This window comes from Boleophthalmus pectinirostris, unplaced genomic scaffold (genome assembly GCF_026225935.1).
Source record: "Boleophthalmus pectinirostris isolate CB_2022bp ecotype Guang Dong unplaced genomic scaffold, ASM2622593v1 HiC_scaffold_3, whole genome shotgun sequence".
Lineage (NCBI taxonomy): Eukaryota > Metazoa > Chordata > Actinopteri > Gobiiformes > Gobiidae > Boleophthalmus > Boleophthalmus pectinirostris.
The window spans coordinates 40,020,572-40,043,460 of record NW_026571299.1 but is presented as its reverse complement, the minus strand read 5'-3'; the positions used below and the strand labels follow the sequence as shown (position 1 = coordinate 40,043,460).

At 37.8% G+C, this 22,889-nt stretch overlaps 2 protein-coding genes across 2 annotated transcripts; one reads left to right on the top strand and one right to left on the bottom strand.

Annotated features, from left to right (window-relative positions):
* Nucleotides 1–16,348: 16,348 nt before the first annotated feature.
* On the bottom strand, nt 16,349–19,739 carry tada3l (transcriptional adaptor 3 (NGG1 homolog, yeast)-like). The gene is made up of 9 exons (XM_055160433.1): nt 19,421–19,739; nt 18,874–19,116; nt 18,471–18,718; nt 18,297–18,402; nt 18,084–18,219; nt 17,883–17,986; nt 17,702–17,808; nt 17,067–17,258; nt 16,349–16,778 (listed from the first exon to the last, which is right to left on the bottom strand). Exons 2-9 carry the CDS (start codon nt 19,081–19,083, stop codon nt 16,586–16,588), a joined length of 1,296 nt encoding a protein of 431 aa, XP_055016408.1. The 5' UTR covers nt 19,084–19,116; nt 19,421–19,739; the 3' UTR covers nt 16,349–16,585.
* Nucleotides 19,740–19,796: 57 nt separating this feature from the next.
* Nucleotides 19,797–22,566, top strand: LOC110171161 (actin-related protein 2/3 complex subunit 4-like). Its single transcript, XM_020936849.2, has 6 exons — nt 19,797–19,956; nt 20,647–20,765; nt 21,070–21,181; nt 21,271–21,366; nt 21,467–21,637; nt 22,076–22,566. The coding sequence occupies exons 1-6, from the start codon at nt 19,954–19,956 to the stop codon at nt 22,079–22,081; spliced, it is 507 nt and encodes a 168-aa protein (XP_020792508.1). The 5' UTR covers nt 19,797–19,953; the 3' UTR covers nt 22,082–22,566.
* The last annotated feature ends 323 nt before the right edge of the window (nt 22,567–22,889 follow it).

Genomic DNA, 22,889 nt, shown 5'->3' with positions numbered 1-22,889 from the left:
TTACTGTGTCATTTACAAGATTTTTCATTATTTCCATTTTTTATTTCCATTTTTCCCTTAACCCAGAACTGAAAAACAACAACTTAATACAGCTTAATAATATAAACCAACATAAAAAAGTACCCAAGTATAAACACTTAATATACAGTATAAGGGAAAAAAAATTAGCAATGTTCAGTCTATTACAGACAGATGTAACAATATGTACCCTACTACAGTTTCCCTTATAATTTGCTTTAGTGCATATGCCATGTGATTTAAACATATTAGTTAAACTTGTATTTCCTCAAACGAGCTCGGTAGCTTCCCCTGCAGTGTCTCTACATGTTTGGGCTTAACTCAGCTCATTTGAAAGATGTGTCACTTGTAAACCTCACTGTGCCCTAAAGAACAAAACATAGCCAAGGTTAGTAGAAACAACAACACATCCATTATGGCTTTTGTACTCTTGTTTGACAAAAGATCCTGTAATTTATCCATCCACAGATGATTTACAATATGGCACCATTTTCAATAGGCTTTCCTGGACCACTTTGTTTCAGGTGAAATCCATTTAGGCTATGTTTACAATGGAATCACTGTGTTTTTTGTTTCCATCTTTTAATAGCTTGAATTCATCTTCTCTAGTAAAAATGGCAAGTATACCAAAGAATGCCAAGGGGGGAAGGGGCTGCCAAATTTCTGCCAGGTACACCAATTATAATTCTAACCACCACAAGTCCATAAGGTTTACTGTCCTTCCATCATTCAATGGGGCAGTCATAGTGCAGCTACCAGGAGGAAAATGCACACAGACACGTCAATGGCAATGCAAACTCCATTCAAAACAGAAGCTGGTCAAGGAATTGAACATGACCTCAAGAACTGGAGCAAACAGCCCAGAGAAATGGGTTAAATGCAGTGGATAACATTTTCATAGTTATTATGCATGGGATGCATGGGATTTTCAGAAAATGTAAACTTTCAACTAGATTTTTTACATGTTTTGTCATGTTTTGTCTGTTGGGGAATGTTGTTCTACTGTAAGGTGTGACTTTAGCAACATCTTGTTTTAAATGATAATCCAATGACGGCACGAAGACAAGCTGTAGACAAGAGACTGGCAGCAGTGATGACAAGTTGCTCTCAAATCGCTGAATCATGACACGAAGTGTGAAACTCTGTAGTGCTGGACAGAACTGATGTCCTTGCTGTTTATTTCAGGCTCTGCTCATCTTTTCTGTCACTTTATCTTTCACTATCACACCCCTCTGCCCCTCCTGTCCCCCTGCCCCCCCCCCCCCCCTGCCCCAGCAGCTCTGTTCCCACTCACACCTTTATTGACTCAAACTTATCAGCTTGTCATTTACTCCCAACGTTAGACAAAGCTTCCTTCACTCCCAAGTTCTATGCTAAAAAAAACAGACACCTTTTCACACCCTCTCCACCTATTGGTCAGCCTCTGAGTGACAGGCAATTTTAACCAATCACAGTGTATTGAGAGCTCTTAAGAAGAAGCACATTGCTAAAGTTGCTTCTTTAAAGTAATATAAAGATACAAATGTGGTCATATCACCCACTCTTTAATTCAACAGCTTTGTATGAAGAGGTAAATATGATAAAGTAATTCATGTATAAATTGCACAAATAACTTTTTTAGCTTGAACAAATTGTGGTGGACCTATATCGTTTCCACTGTGTTATCTTCCTCATTAGAGGTAAATACACAAGGCACTTTCATTTTCATTTGGTTGGTGTATAGACAACAATACAACGGTGGTAAAAAAAACAAACAAACAAACAGAATTCTATTTTTCAGCCAGGGAAATGAAGCCCCTCTGAGAACATAACATGTACAGAAAAGAACATGCAAAGTCCACACTGGTCCTGGCAGAGGAGAGTGTCAGTTTGTTGAACGAGGTCACCCTGCCTGGCCGCCCCTGTGCTCCTGAGTCACCTCCAGGTCGTACTTTCACATGCACATACAAAGTGGATCTCACTCCCCAAACAATTCTCACTGCACTATGCAAACCTGACGTCAAGGGATTCCTCAGAAGAGTCCCACCTTAACCGAGCACAGTACTTATATCACAGCTTATAGAAATACTACACAGATAACAGCATTATTTCAGTAGTTGGCTTCTGTTGTAGGGATTTTATAGACTATTATTTATTGGTTTTATTGCTGTCAAAATCCAACAAAAAGGGAAAAAAAGAATTGATAGTTTTCCCCAATCTGTGGCAGTAGTACATTTTTCATTGTTGTTGTTTACAGACGAGCAAAAACAAGTCAGACTGACAACATTGCACTCATACCGCAGGTCTAGAATGCAGATAAAATTTGATAGGGTATAAATAAACTGTGCACGTAAATAGAAATACGGAAACAATGGATTCAAAACAATTACCGTGAAACAAACTCTGCGTCATTATTTGATTCACCTAATTTTATATCTGCAAAATGTCCACCAACGTGTATAATTACTCATATTTCTTTAATCTAATATCAAGTAATTACTGCCACATCACCAAATGGAAATGTTATATCAAAAAGTATACAGTGTTACAGCAAATGATGAACCTGAAAATCATACTCATCCAATGTTGGTCATGCTCGAAGTTTGAAGTCTTATGACTGAGTAAAGCCACTTCCACTTGACTGTCCCCGCTGCTCTGCTCTCTGTCAGCATCACAGTGTCAGATAACTCTCACTATATTTACCATGGTTCTTAAAGCAAATAGCAAATCTCTGTCCCCCATCCCCCCAGGGCCCTGTAATACACAACTGCCACTCTGATAACATGGATTTGTCTTAGCAAAGTTATACTCACAATGAACAAGACCCAGTCCCACAGAGCATGACATAACACATATAATGGCTCTGACCTTTCAGGTATAACTGACATGGATAAGAAAGTGTCAAGAGTAGCTCAACTGCCAAATTGATTGTACAAGTTGCAGAACCTGAAATATTTCTAAAATTCAGCCGATCTGACCAGTATGTCAAGTCAAATACAAGTCATATTTTTTTGTGTGTAAACCTTTCTTCTCTGTTGACAACATTAGGGACTTCTGTCTGATGTTTTTGTTAAAATTGAGCTATATTCTTGTACCGAATACCTTCTACACTAAAGATTTTGGGGTTGGGTGCATATTTAGGTTTATATGAGCAGAGCACTTTTACACTATACTATACAACTCAAAGGTCAGTGTTATTATTGTTATTATTAAAGTCCCAGAAATTCAAACCCAAATATCTCAACATTATCCAGAACACAGACAAAACATTACCTAATTGTAAACAAAAACATACAAAATTATGGAGTGGAGGAAACTGGAGGGAAAAGTGAAGTGGAACACAATGCAATTTCAATGGCAAAACCGGGATTATCTTCAGAATATCACAAAATATAAAAAATCCTTAGAAATTTGACAAATGAAAACCACTCAGACACATCAGTGATATCAGAACCTGGTTAAAAAAAATTACAATTGTGTTTTGTTGTTTTGTTGATATAATCTTCACAGAAAAGTTAAGACCACTACAGTTCATTTGTGTCTACAGTGTCACTACAGTGTCACTTCATCTACAGATATAGTACACATTTCATCATAAATTTTACTTTTTAATTATTACTTTTTCCATTCTTCTTAACAGAGAAACCAAATAATTAATACGTATACCTTGGAAATTCTAATTATTTATTTTTTTGTTATAGAATTTTTAACGTTTTGATGACATAGGATTTTAAATGACCTACAGGGGATGAAAGTGTCTGAATTTGTGAGACAATATTTGAATGCTAGTTAGGGGTGTAACGATATGAAAGTCTCACGATACGATATCGTCACTGTATGAACCTCACGGTACGATATTTATTACGAAATTATGGGAAAGCTCACGATATGGTGGGGAGGCTCACGATTAGGGATGTAACAATATCCAAATCTCTCTGTACAATATTTTCACGATATACATCTCACGGTACGATATTTATTACAATATTATGTGGAGGCTGCAAACAAAACTGTTAATATGCTACTTTTTTTCTCTTAAAATGCCTTGGCAAGACTTAAAGCAAAGAACTAAGACTTAAAAGTGCTTAGAACTGTTATTTCTTCTTGTAGTCTACATTGAAACGGAGCAAAGGATCAAGCTCAATGTACTCTGTCTTTTTTTAGCTATTGCTGCACCATGATCCACGATATTATTATGAAAACTCTGACGATACAATATCATGATATTTCGGTTATTGTTGCATCCCTAATGCTAATGCAATGCCCACGGATATATAAGGTTTAGTATAATCAGGACTCTGCTCTGTGTCCCATCTGACAGTCTACATGGCTCCCTCACACCTACAGCGTCGCCCACTTCTTCTGCACTGGTGAGAGTGACACAAGCCAGACACGAAACACTAAAATACTTGGAGACACTTAATGCTCTTATCCTTCACATGGGTGGAAATGTCCCACTCAAACTAAATCTTGTGGCTTGCATGACATTCAGGTTAGACAGTCTGGAGCTTATTATTAATGTATTTTAATTTTAATTTGATAAAACTTAAAGCACTACTCTGTTAGAAGTTCTGTTACTCTGTTATTATACTTAATGTGAGCTTTATTTTCAAAGTCTGAGCAGACGGAGCTGACTGGGTTGGAACTACAACAGGTTAGCTGATTTTCTGCACTTAAAAAAAGTACCTCAAACATAAAATTACAATCACAAACTAGCCAGCATTAGCCAAACGTTTTTCACTTTTGCCTTGTTGTTGAGAATCAAACACCTAAACAGGACCATGAACGCTCATATTGATCACAGCTTCTTGAAAATGTGTTGTTTAAATTGATTTTGTATTTTTTCTTGAGCTTTCAGATTATCTAAAAACTTTTTTGGTAGTTTTTATTGCTAATGTGTGCATTGTGTCACCATGGTAACTAACATTCGGCCATAGAAATACTTTGAAATACACCTCCAGCATGATGTCGCTGCAAAGTTAGGATGACCAAATGTGCCTTTTTACTCAGGACAGTCTCAGTTTTGAGCCCCGTGTTCCATGTCTCAGCAGATTTATCCAAAACCATTGATTTGTCCCGGTGTTTCATACAAGAAATGCTCTAGCTGTCCATATTTTTGACCAATCTGACACCTGCCAACAGTAAAGGGGGCAATAATTTATCATTTGTTTCGCTAGAATACAGAACAGAGTGCTTGAAAATGACCATAAGGCAAAAAAATAAAAATAAAAATGCACCGAAAGAAGTTCCTCCGATTCTATATTGACCCACAAGTGAGTTGAGAATGGTCAATGTCACGCAATCTTTTCACAATTTTATTTAGACTAACCATCCCAACCCAGGTGTGTCCCAGTTTAGAATTTAAAAAATCTGGTCACACTATGTAAAGTATCAAAACCTAGATCAGAGCACACACACAATCTTCCCAAATAATAAAGTAACACTGATGGAAACTGGACATGACAAACCTTAAGCCATAATGTTCATAAAGTCATATTATTGGTGGCTCAGTTTCTTTTGTAATTGTGTGAAGGTTTTCAAAAGTCACTGTTAACAGGCAGCGGCTGGGGGTGTGAAGACTGTAATTATTTGGCGAGACGGAGCTAAGGAGACGCACGGCCAGCTGGAGCAGGTAGCCCTGGTGATGCTGAAGTGCCGAACAGAGACTATGAGGACATCTGTTGAAAAACCTGCCTGCTCTCATCTACTGCATAGCTGCGTTTGGGTGTGTTCATCAATGCGCTCGTCATTAGCTGATCAACTTGATTTAATGTGATCCCAGTTAGGTGTGCCGGCTCATATCAAATGCAAAAATAACTTAAGCGAAAACGTGTCAGCCAGTCGACAGCAAGCAGTAGATCAAGTGCCACTTTTTGTCACAGTCTGGGCTGTTCAAATGAAGCATGCCAAGAGTGGGATGGAAACCTACATCAAGTTTTCTGAATAGCAACAAGGCTAAACGGGCTGTAAGCTGCTTCAGTGGTTCTTGTCAAGCTCTATATTTTGGTAAACCCTAAAATGAATGATGTCAGTAGCTCAGCTGGAGGAGCATTTGTCTACTGATTCAAAGGTTGGCGATTCAAATCCCACTTCCACACATGAATACTGCAGTTGTGTCGTTTGGCAAAACACTTAACCCACCTTGCGCCTAGTGTCTGGTGTGTGAATGTGTGACTGATTCCTTGATCTAAATCACTCTGAGTGCCTTGAAGGTGGAAAAGCGCTATATAAAAATGTGACCATTTATCATGATGTTGTTCAGCAATACATACTGAAAAAAATGTCTCAGAGGGGTTGCTCAAATTACAAAAACTAATTTGACAACAATAACATGACTTTTTTACATTTCTCTGACCAGCATGTTGCATCTTACAAAGGTCACTTGATTGTGGCTGATGTGAGACCTGCATGTTTTAATCAGGTTGAGGAAACATGACTTTATTATAATCTGTGGTGAGGCTCGTCCCTCTGGAATTCTCCTCCCCAAAACTTTTGGAGGGAAAATTCTAATGTAACAGGACACAGGACAGATCCAGGAGCAGAGGACACACAGTGTGGAGCAGGAGGATTATTAGAGCTGATCTGGAGGTAAATCTTTTCAAAGATTTTATTTGCTTCTCTGGACTAGAATGTCGTCATTGTTAAAACATGTTTGTGGTGTTTTATTTGAAATTAGAGTTAATGTAAGGACTTTTTCCATGAAAGAAATTATATTTGACTGTCCGTCTACAGGAGTGTGACAGTTGTACTCAGATGTGAATGTGTTTGTTCCAGAGTCGTCTACAAACACAGAGTGACGTCCAGAGCTCTGCTGGAGCTGTGGGGAAGTTCATGAATGTTACAGCTGATGTTTCAGGAAAAAGGAAGATGTTTGAGAACCAACAAAACACAGAGCACAGATGAACAAAGTAACTCACTCAACTAAAATTATTTTAAAAGAATTTTTCAAAATGAACTTCCTATTGAAACAGTTATTGTTTTTCTACAGGGTGATGTGGCACTAGGAGACTTTATACCAGATGCCCTCCCTGTTACTGCGTTTAGAGGAAGAAAAGCAGCACACGGTGAGTTTTGTTTCTGCAGATACACTTCTAATGTTCTTGTGATTCTGTTCTGGTCCATTATAGGCACTTTAAATGTATTTAAACATGTACAACAGAGTAGATCATCAGAATGTAATCGTGTTATTCCTGTGTCCACAGGCAGAGACCAGAGCTTCTTCACTGGAATAAATCTTCACTCTGTCCAGCTCCAAACTGTGTGTCTCTGTACTTGTGTGTCTCTGTGTGTTTGATTCTGTTAAGACAATACAGAACTGTGGAAAACTAAAGACTGTTTTTGTATTATTTTACAAATTTAGATCAATTAAATTAAATTATACAGACTTATACATTTCACGATAAGGTAACATAAGATAAAGATGCATATTCAGCATGATTTGATCAAATTTCATCAACATGAAAAAGTGACATTCATGTTCTGAGAAAAATATGTGTAGAGAGGATCGAAATAAGTTTCAAAGTCTAAACATAATTTTATTGCATGCAACCGCTTTCCAGAACTTTTTTACACAAATCCAGTGACCTTTTTTTTTCAGTGTGGTTTCAGAAAATCTTCAAACTTTATGTAATTCAGGTTTTTGCTATGTAAGTCCCTAAAATTCAACACTGATGATCTGGGGGTTTCTGGTCCCGGACTGTGGCTCTTAGAGGTCCAAAAATTGACCCTCTTCCTTTTATTTTATATTAATGGGGAACCACTGTGAGCTTTTGTGTCCTTGACCTTAAAACTATTTATTGATTAGTAATCTCACATGATCCCACAATTCTTCGTTTCACTTAATCATTCCAGACATCACTATCACTATTTCTTTATCTTGGAAAATCCATAATAGATGATGGTTGGTCCTCCTGTCCCAATTAGCCACTTAAGATTAATAGCCAATGTGTGTGAATTGTCTTGCTCAGGGACACAACAACAGTATGTTCCTAGGTAATGTTTCAACCACAGTTTCTTTTAGATTTAGCCAAACTTTATTAATCTACAATGGAAATTATTTGGACACAGTAGCTCATACATTACAATATAACCTTTAATATCAGAAAAAGGTTGTATCAAGTTGAACCGTTTTTGTTGATTTGGATTTCTTTTTGTAAGATTTTCACATGCAGAATGATTACTGGTCCTACTGTTTCTCCATTAAGCTGTGAGTTTGTGGCTCCCCGATGATCACTGAAAATAAATAAACCTATTGTTTTGTAAGCAAATCCAATATTGGTCTTAGCCTCCTGTTTCCCCTGTTCACTTCACCCACCAGGCTAAACCAGTCTGGCAGCGTTGGCATGCACACACAAATCTCACATCAGAGCGGTTTGTTCTGTGTCATTGTGCATGTGAGCAGCTAATGTAGCATGGGTAACACTAGACAGGGAGGCTTCAGGAGTAGGCGAGGATCAGGGAGCTGTGGCCAGAACTACTGTAGATGTGAGGGTCATGAGAGGTCAGGGCTGCGTGTCAATCTCACCAGCTGTAGACATTAGATCAGTGTTTCCCTATAGGGCTATGGGGAACTAACAGATTTTAAAAAAAAGTTTGACTGAATAGTATTTGAATAAAAATTATATTTGTTCTAAATTTCACATCTTTAATAATGTTTTGGAGGATTTTGGGGCATCATTATCAATTACAACAACTAAATATGACAGTAAGAAATTACATTATACCACTAAAAGGAAACAGATTTATTTACCTAGGACCTGTCTCTGTTTTAAAACTTCCCCAGATATCGAATTTGCATTTATCAACAGCTCTACATTATATTTCTGTGCCATATTCTACCCAAATCAGACAATAAAGACTTACGTTTCCAGGATACACCCGTCATGTACTCACACTGACATCAAATAAATCACAAAATCAAAAAGTTCCTGTGTCAAAATTTCAGGAAAACCAACAAAATATTAGACTATTATGACTGTGAGCTGAAAAAACATACTGTGACATTAAGATATTGTTACTCATCTAGACAGCTGCTGCTACACACTAGACAACATCTTTTTTTTTTTTTGTTTGTTTGTTTTTTTGTTTGTTGATGAACTTTGAATTAATAGATTGATTTCAGTGTATCCCCAATCCACTCTCTTGTGGACATATGCTTACGTTTCTCTGCTTCTGTGTGGGTTCCTCAGATGTAAAGTAGTTGTCTGCTGGTTCGGTGCCAGTTTTCTTATCTCATCATAACATGCTTATATTAACCAGAAGAGTGTCCAGCTAGACCGCAGACGCAGCAGTCACTGAGGGGGGATGGGGTGCAACAGGTTGAGTTTTGTAGAGGGGCCCTGTGCTGACAGCCAGAGACAGCTGAACTTCCTGCCTCTGTGGGACCAGTATAACCACAAACTGACAATATGGAGACTGCCCTGTGGTGCTAACTTGTCTGAACACCTATAAAACATTGCTTTTCTTCAATTATTTCTTCTTTACCTTATGTATGTGTTCTGATTGCTAATTAAAACACAATAGGGCAATAGTTACATTCTCACATACACCATGATGGATGGTACAACAAGATTAGAAAGTGCAAGACCTGCCGTAAACCTTCTGTCCCTAGTTTGCCCTATGCACTTTGAGATGTCAGTGCCAACAGATGACAGCATTAGTCAAAAAAGCAATTATGGAGCATGGTAAACCCACATATGGCTACATCTAAATCACAGTGCTATACACCCTTAAAATACTATGTCATCAGAATGTTCAAAAGTCCAGAATGGAGGTAAAACAAAGGAGACTGATCAATTAAAACGCTAATGGTCTTTGTAGTCCTCAAAAAAAAAAAAAAAAAAAAGCAACAAAAATAAACAACAATCTTGAATTTACAGGGTAGAAATATCTGCTTTCCTATTACAAAGAAGGAAAAATTAAATGTATTATTTATTTAAGGGTTGCCTCATGAGGTGATTGATTCAGCTCTTTTTCAGGGGGTCTACGTTCTAGAATTGAAATTGCATGTTTACAGATTTTTATAGGGTCCTATAGGTGAGACAGTTGTTCATACGGACGACTTAAGGGGCTTTTGAGAGGCTGCTGATGTAATAGTGGGCGGTTACTTGAGCAGCAGTGGAGACAGGAATAAATCACATTCAACACTCCCAATGATGACACACAGCTGTTGGATTGTTAATATGTCTTGAGAAGAACCAGGGAGTTTGTCTTTCTGGCACTACTGAGCCCCATCTTTGAAACTTATCTAGTCATGTGCTTTTTCCTTTGCAAGAAAGTTGTCTAGATTTCTTTAACTGTAAAGATGAAAACATCCTAGTGGCTGTGATAAGGTATGGACTAGAAGAGTGGTTCCCAGCCTTTCCCAGCAACCCCTATTTTACCTGTGGACACATCAGCAACTCTAACATCCTTCTACCTGATAAGCTACTGTACAGTAACGAATAATAATTGTCTTGTTAATAAATATGTTATAGCATAGTAATGATTATAAAGTACTACATAAAATTAGGATTGCAATGCCTTCATCTATTTTGGACCCCTTTTCGAAGATCCCTTGGTTGGGAATGACTAGAATAGAGAGTAGTACGTAAGTGATGAATAAACGTATTACAAAACTGTGGAACTGAACTTATACTCAGCTTCAAAATATTACCATTAAACAAAGTTGACACGAACTACTTGCAATTTGTAATACAATACATCAAGAGGTGGAGGTTAAATCCTAAACCAAACAGTCTAATATGAATGCATGCAGACAGCTGTGTCTCTATGGAGTTATAGCAACAGCATCTGTCAGACTTGAAGACAACTGCCTGCGGCTCTAGAGGAAAGTACAAAACACACACGCTCTCCTCTTATCAAAATCATACTAAAGATATGATGTGCGCCAAGTGCTGTCTATATAAAGTCTGGAGTCTTTTGAACAATCAGACCAAAAGTGTGTGCAAAACCATGTGTCAAACCTTTAGACAATTAACCTCAAACTGCCTCCAATGATCCAAGACATCTCCTTTTAGCAGAGGGCCAAGTGTGGAGCCTATAATTCTATTTGCCAAAAGCTCTTACTAAAACTGAGAAGAGATTATCAAATTAGGCAAAAAGAGGCATCTTCAAACAAGCTGTAGATTTGTTCCCAGATATAAATTCAAATGCAAAATCCATCTTTGGGATATTCTTGGATCAGGGAGGTTGGGGCTTATATATCTCAATGGAATATACAAAGGAACTCCCCTCATATTTTTTTATTGCACTGTTTCTCTTGGTAGTTCCCTTGGACTTCTCCTATTTTAGTATGTTCATCCCAACATTATTTAGATAGAGAGATAGAGAGATCGCTAGAAAGCAAGAGAGAGAGAGTGGTTGCTAAGCTCCCTCAAAACATAGTGTGATGTACTCCATCCTAAGGGGGCTGCAAAGGATTGTCCAGGCGGATCCACTCTCAACTCTTTATAAGGACTGGAGAAAAAAGGCCTGCTCACTCTATATTTAGCCTCACTTTATTCAGACTATAGTTTTCTCTCTCTCTCTCTTTCTCCGTGCTCTGCTGCTGCTGTTGTTAGGGGTCTCTCAACAGAACCATGTGGGCGGTCGTCCAGCTCTTCAGTACAGTGAGGGGAGAATGATAATGATCTGGCGATAGTAAGAGCAGAGGAAATATGAGAGAAAAAGTGAGAAGTACTGAGCGAGTGTCATTGAACAGCAATTTTGCTAAAAGCTTAGTTGACTAAAATGTTACTGACGCATTGATGATACACTAATATAAGCCTACAATTAAACAATGGTAGTGAATTTGTAAAATATATTGATAGACACAATAGCCAGGTGAATGGTAAGTAATAGTTATAACAGCATTTACTTTTTTAATGGGCCCATATTACACTATTTTCTGCTCTATGTTATAATCTTGTTTCCTCATCAAAAACATATTTGGAGTTTTATTTTGTTTCATTCACACATGTTTAACACACAAATCCTGCTTATTTAGGTGTTTTTTTCTCTCAAACAGAAAACACCTTGTGATGTCATGTGGTAATACAGGAAGAGCTTTGCTGTATTTTTAAATTCCATACACCTTCACAAGAATTATTTGGATAATTTCAGACCTAGAATTTCCCATTTCTACTAAACAAAAGGCCAAATGTAGCTGTTAACATGAAAACTACCATTACATGACATCACAAGGTGGAACAGAGCATTTTGAGCTTTGGAGATGTAGACCAGGGGTGTCCAAACTTTTTTCATCAAGGGCCACATATCTAAACACAGATAAAGCAGAGGGCCGATTGAGGGCCGTAGAGTGGAGCTCAGTACAGTGAATAAATGAAATTTGTGCATGTTTAACACATTAGAATGAACCATCAGTCTTTATTCACGCAAGATTAAAATCACACACTAAATATTAAATATTAGCTTTATCAAGATAGATTTTCAGAAAACGTGCAGTATAAAAAGTATTTTTATTTGATGACAGGTAATTTGGGCCATTTCACCTGGAAGTCTGAGGGCCAAGAAAAAATTGTCTGAGGGCCGCATTTGGCCCCTGAGCCATAGTTTGGACATGCCTGATGTAGACAGACTGATAATAAAGGGTTTCTCAAATATGTGTGAATGAAGCAAAACACAAGTTACTGAGGAAGTAACAACATTATAACATGACTTAAAGCTCACAAGAGTCAATTTTGCTAATAATAATAATAATAATAATAATAATAATAATAATATAATAATTTGTCATATTTACATTCAAAAATTTGACTGAAACTATTGTTATAATTCAGTGTGATCACACTGCATGTTGATGTGATGCATTATTATCAACAAAGGCAATTTCTGCTGTCATTCAAATATTGCTTTTTGTCACTTGAAACATCCAGGTATAGATGCTGTCAGTAACACATATTGAAGTGTGAGTGTGTGTGCTGAAGTAAATATAGACAATAAACAATCATAGTAAAACTAAGCCACTGACACAATAACCCAAAAGCAGAATTAAAACACAAAAACTATTCTAAAGTTACAATGTTGTTTAAAAAGCATGAGCTGCAATAAATAAACAGCAGAATGAAACACTTTAGTAGTTAGTTTGCTCCTGTAATGAGTCATAGAAGTTAATTCAACCATGTAATACAGCTTATTGTATAACCAAAAAATAAAACATCTCCCAGTGGTGAAAAGAAAAAGTACAGATCATAAATACTGACCCCCCAAAAAATATTGCCTAATTATTTGTAAGATGTAAAAGACAACAAAGTCTCCTTCTGTCCCACTAACCTCTGTGTCTGTGTCTCTTTTACATTTACAGTAATATGCACATATTTAAAAGCTCGGCATAGATGTTCTAATTGTGCTATCAATCCTTATCTCCAAAGTCAAACATATTTCACAAGAGCCTTGACCTCTGCGTCCATATTTACAGCCAATCACACACTTCATTCTTATCCACCTTTTCGGCCTCTCCATCTTATCTGTCCAGTGAATATCACGTGATTCAACAAAGTGTCCAAAGACAGTTCACAGGATAGTGCTACTGCTACCAGGGCAGCCCAGCTAAACAAATGTGCCAAACCTTGATTTTATTATTGGGGAAAAGGTGAGATGCTATATCCTGTGTGTTCTAATGCAAAAAATACAGTTTCTGTTCATACAGTGTGGTTTTCAAACAGCTTTAGTCACTAGTTTTACCTACAAATATGGACATTGTGACTTTAAATATGGCAAAATAACAATCGGAGAAACAAAGTATGACATAATAAACATTGTGGATGAATGAGATTGTTCGTATCTAGTGTTACTAGAACATCTCTGCCTTTCCTTTCTGTCATTTGTGTATAAAAGTTAAGTCTGTAATGCTGTAGACTGTTGTAAACCAATTTCTGTATTACCACTGAATGTATATCTTATCACAAAGGCCTGAAGACACAAAAAGGGATCTGCAGAAACATGTGGTGACCTTGGTAGTGAGCAGACAGGTGAGGTGGGCAGAAAAAAAAGCATGTTGATTTGCATAGGAGCTGCAGAGTTGGGAAGTAGCACAAGAAGAGCTTCAACTGCCATGCAAATGAGAAGCAAATGGGATTCAAAGAGTCCAGACCAGGGACGGATTACAGCAGGGTTTTATGTACAAAACCTTGGTCCTTTTTGTTTAAGGAAACAATGGTGGTAAAAATATTGTACATAATTTTTCACAGAAATTATCTTTAAAAAATTACTATATTCAGGTTTTTATTTCCTTTTGACTATTATTTTCTTAGTTTAATTACTTCAAATTTCAACAGAATGTATTATTGAAAATTGCTAGTTAGAAATTCCAACTGGCTTATAGGCAGGCTGCTTTATGCTGTATGTTATGTCAGTGTGGTTTTCAAAGTGACAACAGCACTGTTAGGACAAACCATGACATCAGAAGAGGACACAGCCCTGAGGACAAAGGCTCCCTGTGAGAATGGAGTGACTAGGCGTGGTCTGGGAGGACAGAGGATCTTCTCAGCAGCTGTCCCAACCTCTGGACATTTCAGAACCACAAAGGCAATGGACTGGATGTAAAATTTAGATTTTTAATTTCATAAACTTGACCCATCTGTGTGCCCAGGTATGAGGTAAACAATAGACAATCATAGGCTATATGATTGATGTATTTTTAATTACAAAAAAAGATGGCAAAGTTGTTTATGTGATAATTTAGTGGTTTGGTTCTCAAGATGATATCCAATCAGAAAGCAGAATGAGCCTCACATTTGTCTCTTATTTGGGTTCCAGCTGGTTTACAACTAAAATGACCTAAACACCAGCACCAACAGCCAGTCTTGAATCAGTGCTAGTGCAGCCTCTGCAGCTCAGTGAGTGAATTCTGGCAGGTCTGAGCATTCACACACCAGGGTCTGTCCATGTACTGAGAATGAGAAAAACTTGTATTTCTCTATGCACTGGCAACCACAAGGTCCATTTGTGATAGTAGTATCTTTTTAAACCTGCTATATACATTATTTTCATATTTTATTGCTTTAGATTTTTGTTTTTATTTGTGTTTTGTTTTGTTATTTTCCATTTCCACCCCTTAAATGTACACAAAAGTGCCATGTGCATCTAAAGCATGAAGGCTGACAGAACACAATATTGTGAAGACCCTCCAGCTGAGGAACGCAGCGTGGAGGTGGAGTAGGAGGAGAACCGGAGCTCATACAAAACCGACAAAACAAAGAGCCAATGGAGAGAGAGGTTTGTGCAGTGTGTTCTCGTGTAAACACGTTTCTGTCAGCGCATGGCCTGCCTACACCATGGTAGTCCCGTATTCTGAATCATCTGTCCCTTGCATGTGGCGTGACAGGAGACAAAGATACACAGTGAGACAGATTCCCCAAAGGTGAGACAAAACCAACCACAGAATTCTTACCTGACCTTCATCTCCTTTTTAAAATATGCTGTGTAGAATGGTATGACATCCCGTGGACTCAGCCTACTGAATGGCATTTATTGAAATGCAGAAAAAGTAACCTACTTTAAAAAGACGTACTATAATAGAGATGATCACCGCATCCTTGAAGTTGAATTGTCAAGAGCCCTGGAGACACCTGGACCATAGACCTGCTCAGAGGATCAGTCTCCAGCGCTTAACGGGATGTGCAAACAGATGATGAGCATCACTGAACATGTATGAGATAAGTGCATACAAAACCCACCTGCCCTGAGTGTAGCTACAGAGACAACAAACCCAACAAAGGCGAGTCTGCTGCTCCCAGCCTGGAGGGGCCACCGCTGCGCCAGTCCATTCAGCAACCGTTTACCTGTGAGCAGTATTCAATAGGTCTGCGCTATTAAAAGCTTTTATACACAAGGTAGTCCATTATTTGTGTGCATGTTTAATCTGGTGATATGGGGTTTTCTGTCTGACAGGAGGAGGCCTGAACAACACCACATGAATGAATATGGGTCACTAATGCAACGCAACAGAAGCTGAACATACAGACCTAGTTGTAGCGGTCTATGACCACGTGTTACCATGTCCAGAGATTCTCTCTCCAGTAAACAGCCTATTAATCTAAAAAAATAAAAATAAATTAAAATTAAAAAAGTATAATATTTATAAAGTAGGCCTTACTGATTTACATATTGTGGAAACTAAAATAGTGCACACAATGTTTATATAGAGGATCTTTATCAGGCTTAAGATATGCTGCCCTCTAGTTGTGAATTGACGCCACAACAAAACTACAATCGAGCTTCTGAAATATGACAAAACATTAAGAGAACTAAAGACAGATACTAAAAACAAAATAAAAAAAATAAATCCAATGATGAAGGGTGCACTGTTTAGTCTTATTTATATAAGGTTGGATGAAAGCAGAAACTACTCTAACAAAAAACAAAAGACAGTCTTTATTTATTAAACGGCATATCTTTCATGACAAACTTACAATGAGAAAAACATAATCATACAACAAATAAAGCAAATAGAAAAGGAAAATACAACCAGGTATCCGCTTGTGGACATCACTAATGAGCTCTGTTTACTGATCATAAAACCACCTTTAATCATTAGTCTCTTGTTCTGTTCATCATGGAATCAAGTCACCGCTGAATGTTGAGATTTTTATCCATCAAGTAATTTCAAGATGCTTTCTCGCTCCTTCAGTGCCTTCCAGGCTTGGTCTTTCTCCTTCTTACTTGGAGTGCGTTTCTTTTGCCGAGCTGCCATAATTCGTCGAAATGCCTCCATGACCTCATTGTCCGCTACTCTTACTCGCTGCCTCAGCTCCTGTTTGCGCATCTCCTCCTTTGCTAACCTAGAATTAAAAAATAAAGAGGAATATAATTACCATCTTTACTTTAAGTTCTGATGTGTCAAATTTGTTCATAGCATCACACAAAATTGAGAAAGCACATAGAGGCTGTTCATGTTAATAAATCTGAGATTACTGCATGGGAACGTTTACTTTCATCCTGTAGTCAAAGTCTTCTTTTTCTTTTAAAACTAACACAAACAACCCATCAGTCACCAACTGTGCCCAAGAGTACCACTGTTTTTTAATGAAAACCTTGCGTTTGAACACACAGCTGACAGCAGTACTTACCGAAGCAGCTCCTGTTTGCGCGCTCTGTTGTGAGCGCTCAAAGCCTTAAGCTCAGTCTGTCTCTTCTGGAGCTCAGCCAGGACCTCATCCTCAGAGTCTCCTGCAGGACCCGGTCTCTCCTCCGAGTCCAGCAGCCCCTGGGCCACCAGCTCCTCTTTGATCCTGGCCTCCAGTGAACGTGTGTGGGGCACACTGCACACAACCACAATACTTTTGTTTCTCGACATAAAAACATCACAGGTTGAGCGGTCAGATCCACTGACCCACAGGTTGGCTGGTGTGATTCCAGCTCCCACAGATGAATGCTGCCGTTGTGTCCTTGGGCAAGACACTTAACCCACCTTGCCCACAGTGTCTGCGTACACTGGTGTGTGAATGTGTGTGTGAATGGGTGAGTGGTTCCTTGTTGTAAAGTGCTTTGAGTGCCTTGAAGGTGGAAAAGCGCTATAGAAAAATGTGACCATTTACCATTTCAATTTCCATTATTGCTCAGCAGTGGTGGATTCTCATCATATGATTTAAGAAACCTTTTGTTAACAGACTAAAGATTTTCACATCCTAGATTGTGCAGGAGTATCTTTTTTAATTAAGACAAACTGCATATTTATTAACATTATAATTTTATTTGAGCTCACCTGAAAGCTTTTCCTTGACTCCGAGGAGAAGTTCCAGCCCCATCATTAGCATCTTTGCCAGTAATGTCTGGGATGGGAGAATCCTCCATAGGGGATATAATGTTCTCCTAAAATAATCACAGGCTTGTTTGATTATGTTTTTCAAAATATGGTTTATTAGAAGTGCATTTTATGACGTTACCTCAACGAGCGCCTGGAGAAGACGCTGTGTCAGAGGGCCAAAAGGACAGCCGTCTTCTGGGGATTCATGCTGAGATTCTGACTTTTTTAGCAGCGAGTCAACATCTAAATGAATCAATAAGAAAAAAAAATAGGCTAGACTAGTCAATAACACACAACTGAAATTATAACATTTTTGTCAGTCACTGTAAATTTCTTTTACCCTTTGCATCAAGCTCAGACAATGGTCCTCCCATCATATTTTTCTTTTTGTCATTGGCTCGTGCTCCTTCTCTCTGCTCCTCCAACAGATCCTCCTGAGCCCATCGCTGAGAATAGTGTTTTCCTAGTGCAGGAATCTAAACAGAAAAATTCACACTGCTAAAGTAAAACAAAAAGTGAGAATTAATAAGATCATTGTGTATTTCTGCCTTACTTTGAAATACTCTGCCTCGTCCTCTGGCGGTTTTAAAAGTTCTTCCAGCAGTCGGATCTCTTCATTTGTTATATCAGCACAATAAGGCTCCACTGATGCCCAGAATCTATAAATAATGGTTTGATCATTGGAAGTCACTTTTAAGTAAACAAACCCTGAATGAGCATGGTGTACCTGTTAGGGGCATCATTTTTTGGTACACGAGGAATATCCTGTGGCTCTTCTGTGAACTCATACTCTTGAACCTTGGGCTGGATGTTTTTAGACTTGGGTCGACCTGGTCCAGGACCTGGTGCATGACTTCCTTTGCTATCCAACTTCTGCTTCTTTGGTTTATGGCGAGATGTGGCAGCAGGATCTGGGTCTTTACCACTCTTTAGAAACCGCTTGTCTCCTTTTTTGTCCTGCCAGTCTGTGAGGATCTGCAATACAGTGAGACAATATCAAAACCACAATTGTGAATACAGGGCTTTTTCTGTAAATAGTTAATGTATGTGAGAGTAGACAATTGTATTTGTAAATGTGCACAACTAACTTAGAAGGACCAAAATTATGGAGTAGATTTTAATAATCCTACCTGTCTTTGTTCTTCCAGAGCTCGGAGGCGACGGCTGGCTGAGGACAGGAGAGTCTCCAGCTCCAGCTGCAGAGTGTCCAGTTCTTCAATTCCGATACCATCATCCTCTGAGCGGCCAAGCACAGCCGTGTAGCGAGGACACACCTTCACGTGCTCCACTGGCTTGAAGTCATAGTACTTCAATGGGGGGCAGTCCTTGAGTTCACTCATGATGCAGACAGGCAGGAAAAGGATGAGCAACACCTATGTGATTTTAATGGGACAAAGGTAAAATAATAGTCAATAATGTTAATGTGAAATGATGAACCTATGACCACACACCCACATTCACGCACGCACGTAAATTCACGTACACGCCATTACTGCAGTGAGGGGCCACTCGGCCCCAAACCGCAACAAAGGCTTCTTATTCTTACAAAGGTCGCTATAACCTAGCCACAATTAAAGTATTGTTTATTTGCAAACCATATTCGATATGACAATTATAAACTAAGTAGTAAAAGGGAAAATAATGTATTTTAAAAATGTTAAGGAGAAACGATTTTACCGTCAGTGGATGGCGTCCATGATGGAATAAACCATTCCTCTCATGAAGGGGTCAAGTATTTGTTTAAAGAGGTAATTCGTTCAAATATATAAATGAAAAGACAAACGACATAAAAATACAATAAAGCACAAACATAACTATTCAAAACTATAATTTAAAAAAAATTACAAATATACAAGAAGAATATCACTTTACATGGTACAACCGGAACAAACCATTACGCTATGCATTGCTGAAAAGATAAGCAAGACTTTTGCTTTTCAGTCTTACTAACTACACAATCACTTGCACGGTGTCTTTTCATGTACTTTTTTCCATAAATGGATGATGATGTGGTCTATTTGCTGATATAGAACAATAGCCCTTGTTTTGTACGCCGGGTACAATGTATGGGCGGAGTGGCAATTGAAATAGAAGGCAAATCGCTTCTTCAGACGAGTTCGTGAATACTAACAAACGCACCCGCGATGTAGGATTTACGGAAGAGGAGTCCCAGGCGTGGCAGTAGAACTTCCGTCTTCTACAGCTGCAAAATGGTAATGTATATGCACTAACTGCTCCCTTTTTCTATTCTTTATAGTTATACAGATCTTTTACAGCTCACTGTAAATGCAGAACAGCACCGTGTTGCTGCTCGGGAGGTTTTCGATAGGTGAGGTTGAGCCGTGATTGACATCACTGACTGAGCTTGCGAAGGAGCTCTCTGATGTTAGAATTGTTGTTCAGTTACTGTTTATGGAAGCATCTGCACAGCTTTTCTTGATACATTTTAGCAGTGATGCTCAGACACGTCTTAACATCTTTTGTTCATATTCAGATAAGCAAGGGATGATGTCTGCAATTTATTCAATCATTTGTGTATTTGTTATACATTTGTAAACCCGTGTGCTGTAACCATGCTATAAACTGAAATGACACACGCGTTAAGTTGATCATCATGCACAGAGATCGCTGTAAAAAAACAAAACAAAAAAATCTTAGAAAGATAAATGAGAGTAACTTGCCTTATGTGGTCATTTACAAATTACAAATTAAAATATTTTAGAAAAATATCCAAACAAATGAATATAAATATAAATATAAATATATATATATATACATATATATATATATATATATATATATATATATATATATATATATATATATATATATATATATATGTGTGTGTGTGTGTTCTAAAAGTTCAAACACATGGACACTATTGACTGTTGTGTTTTGTGCAGACTGCGACTCTGCGTCCATACTTGAATGCTGTGAGGGCCACTCTGCAGGCAGCCCTTTGCTTGGAGAACTTCTCTTCTCAGGTGGTGGAGCGTCACAACAAGCCCGAAGTAGAAGTCAGGTATGCCTCTCTAAGTATGCTCTTGTAGACCCTGTGGTTCGAGGCTGTTTGTAGAATGGCCTTGATGCATGTACAGACCTGTCCAAACTTGTGCAAGGAGTTTTAAAATATGATCCAGGTATGGGCAGGATACAGCGAGCAGATGTCATCACAGCACACAAAAAACTCCATCTAATTTTACCTATAGTTAAAATTTTATTGTATATTATATCGGCATCAGTGAAGAAAGACAGAAGCTCTTCATTTTAGTTAAATTATCTTGTAACACCTGATACTATTATTTCTTTTTTTGTTCTGACAATAGAAGCAGCAAGGAACTTTTACTCCAACCTGTAGTGATCAGCCGTAATGATAAGGAGAAGGTTCTTATAGAAGGATCCATCAATTCTGTCCGTGTCAGCATCGCTGTCAAACAGGTAACTACATCTAGGCCCATACTATGTAAACTGCTTAATATCAGTGTAATATTTTCGCAATCTAACAATTATTCTGCCCCATCTGTTAGGCTGATGAGATTGAGAAAATCCTTTGCCATAAATTCATGCGCTTCATGATGATGAGAGCAGAAAACTTTTTTATTCTTCGGAGGAAGCCAGTTGAGGTAATGTGTGAGGAAGTGAAATCTATTGCGCAAAAATAATTAATAAACAGTTACAAATAATTTATTTATAATTAGTTGTACCTCTTTTTTTTACTTTCAGGGGTATGACATCAGCTTTTTGATCACCAACTTCCACACGGAGCAGATGTACAAGCACAAGTTGGTGGACTTTGTCATTCACTTTATGGAGGAGATTGACAAGGAGATCAGTGAGATGAAACTGTCGGTCAATGCTCGAGCTCGTATTGTTGCAGAGGAATTCCTAAAGAATGTAAGATATTGTTTTTCTAATATTTTATTAAAAAACAAAGAATGACCTGTACTTTTGGTTGTTACTGTTGATACTCTTAATATCACAAAAAGAAAAAGTAGCTGCAGAGACAGTGCTTTCTCCTGATTTGTGGCACTAGGCAAAAACAAATATTTTTGATTTGGTTAATATTTTTTATATTTTGAAAAATATGCACACTTTTTATTTATGAAATAACACAATGTGCACTACAGGGCAGAGCTGTAGAAGGTCCGCAATCCATCACTGGAACAGATCTGGACATGAAATCTGATCAGAATGCTGTGCAAAGCCTGTTCACTTTGTTCCTTTTTTCATAGGAACAAAATTAATGTGGCGTTTTTCTTTGAGTGGTACTTTTGTCTAACTGACTGTACTATAAGTTTCATTAACCATAAAACTTTTGTCTGTTTCCCTCAGTTCTGAAGTTGCCGTTTTCAAATGAATCTACCTTATCTGTAGGATGTACAAGGGGCCAAATCTACAAAGGAATGGAGAAGTGCAATGGACAAGGGCCAATCGGTCAGGATATGAGAGGAAAACTACTCACCTGGCAATCCCAAAATTAGTTTAAATCTCCAGCAGTTTCCTGTACTCATGAATATCACTGACTGTATATAATGAAATCTTTAGTTGTTTCATTTTCTGCTACTTAGAACAAATCCCCAAATCAAAGGCGGGTCCTTAAAAGTATTAAAGTTGATAGTCATGTTTACAGGGTTGTTGGGGCTGTGTACATTGAAAATAGCCAGGTTTTTGTATTTTGTCTATTTTGCCATTATTGTCTTATTTCAAGTATGTCAACATGAAAGAATATGTGCAGTTATTGTCAAAGAACATTTCTGCTATCTGGTAAAAACATGTAAGAGATTTATGATTGAAAATAAAAGTCAAGTGTTTATATATATATATATATATATATATATATATATATATATATGTATTTTGACTGTAAGAATTGAATCACTTTCTCTTAGGTCTGTGGAAACCATGCACAAATATCCACAAGAAAATGTTTTGTATACAAAGCTGCTTCAGCCTTTCGCAGCAGAGGAAATGAGGAAATACTGCAAGTCTTTTTTTACTACTTCTCAGTTTCTGAGGTTTATAAAGTATTTTTTGTTGAAAGTTATTCACAAAGATTGTTACAGTATTAACAGGAAGGCTGAGCTAGTTATTTAATGTATTCACAGAACAGTTATGTTGCTGTCTTGCAAAAAATCTTAGCTTGGAT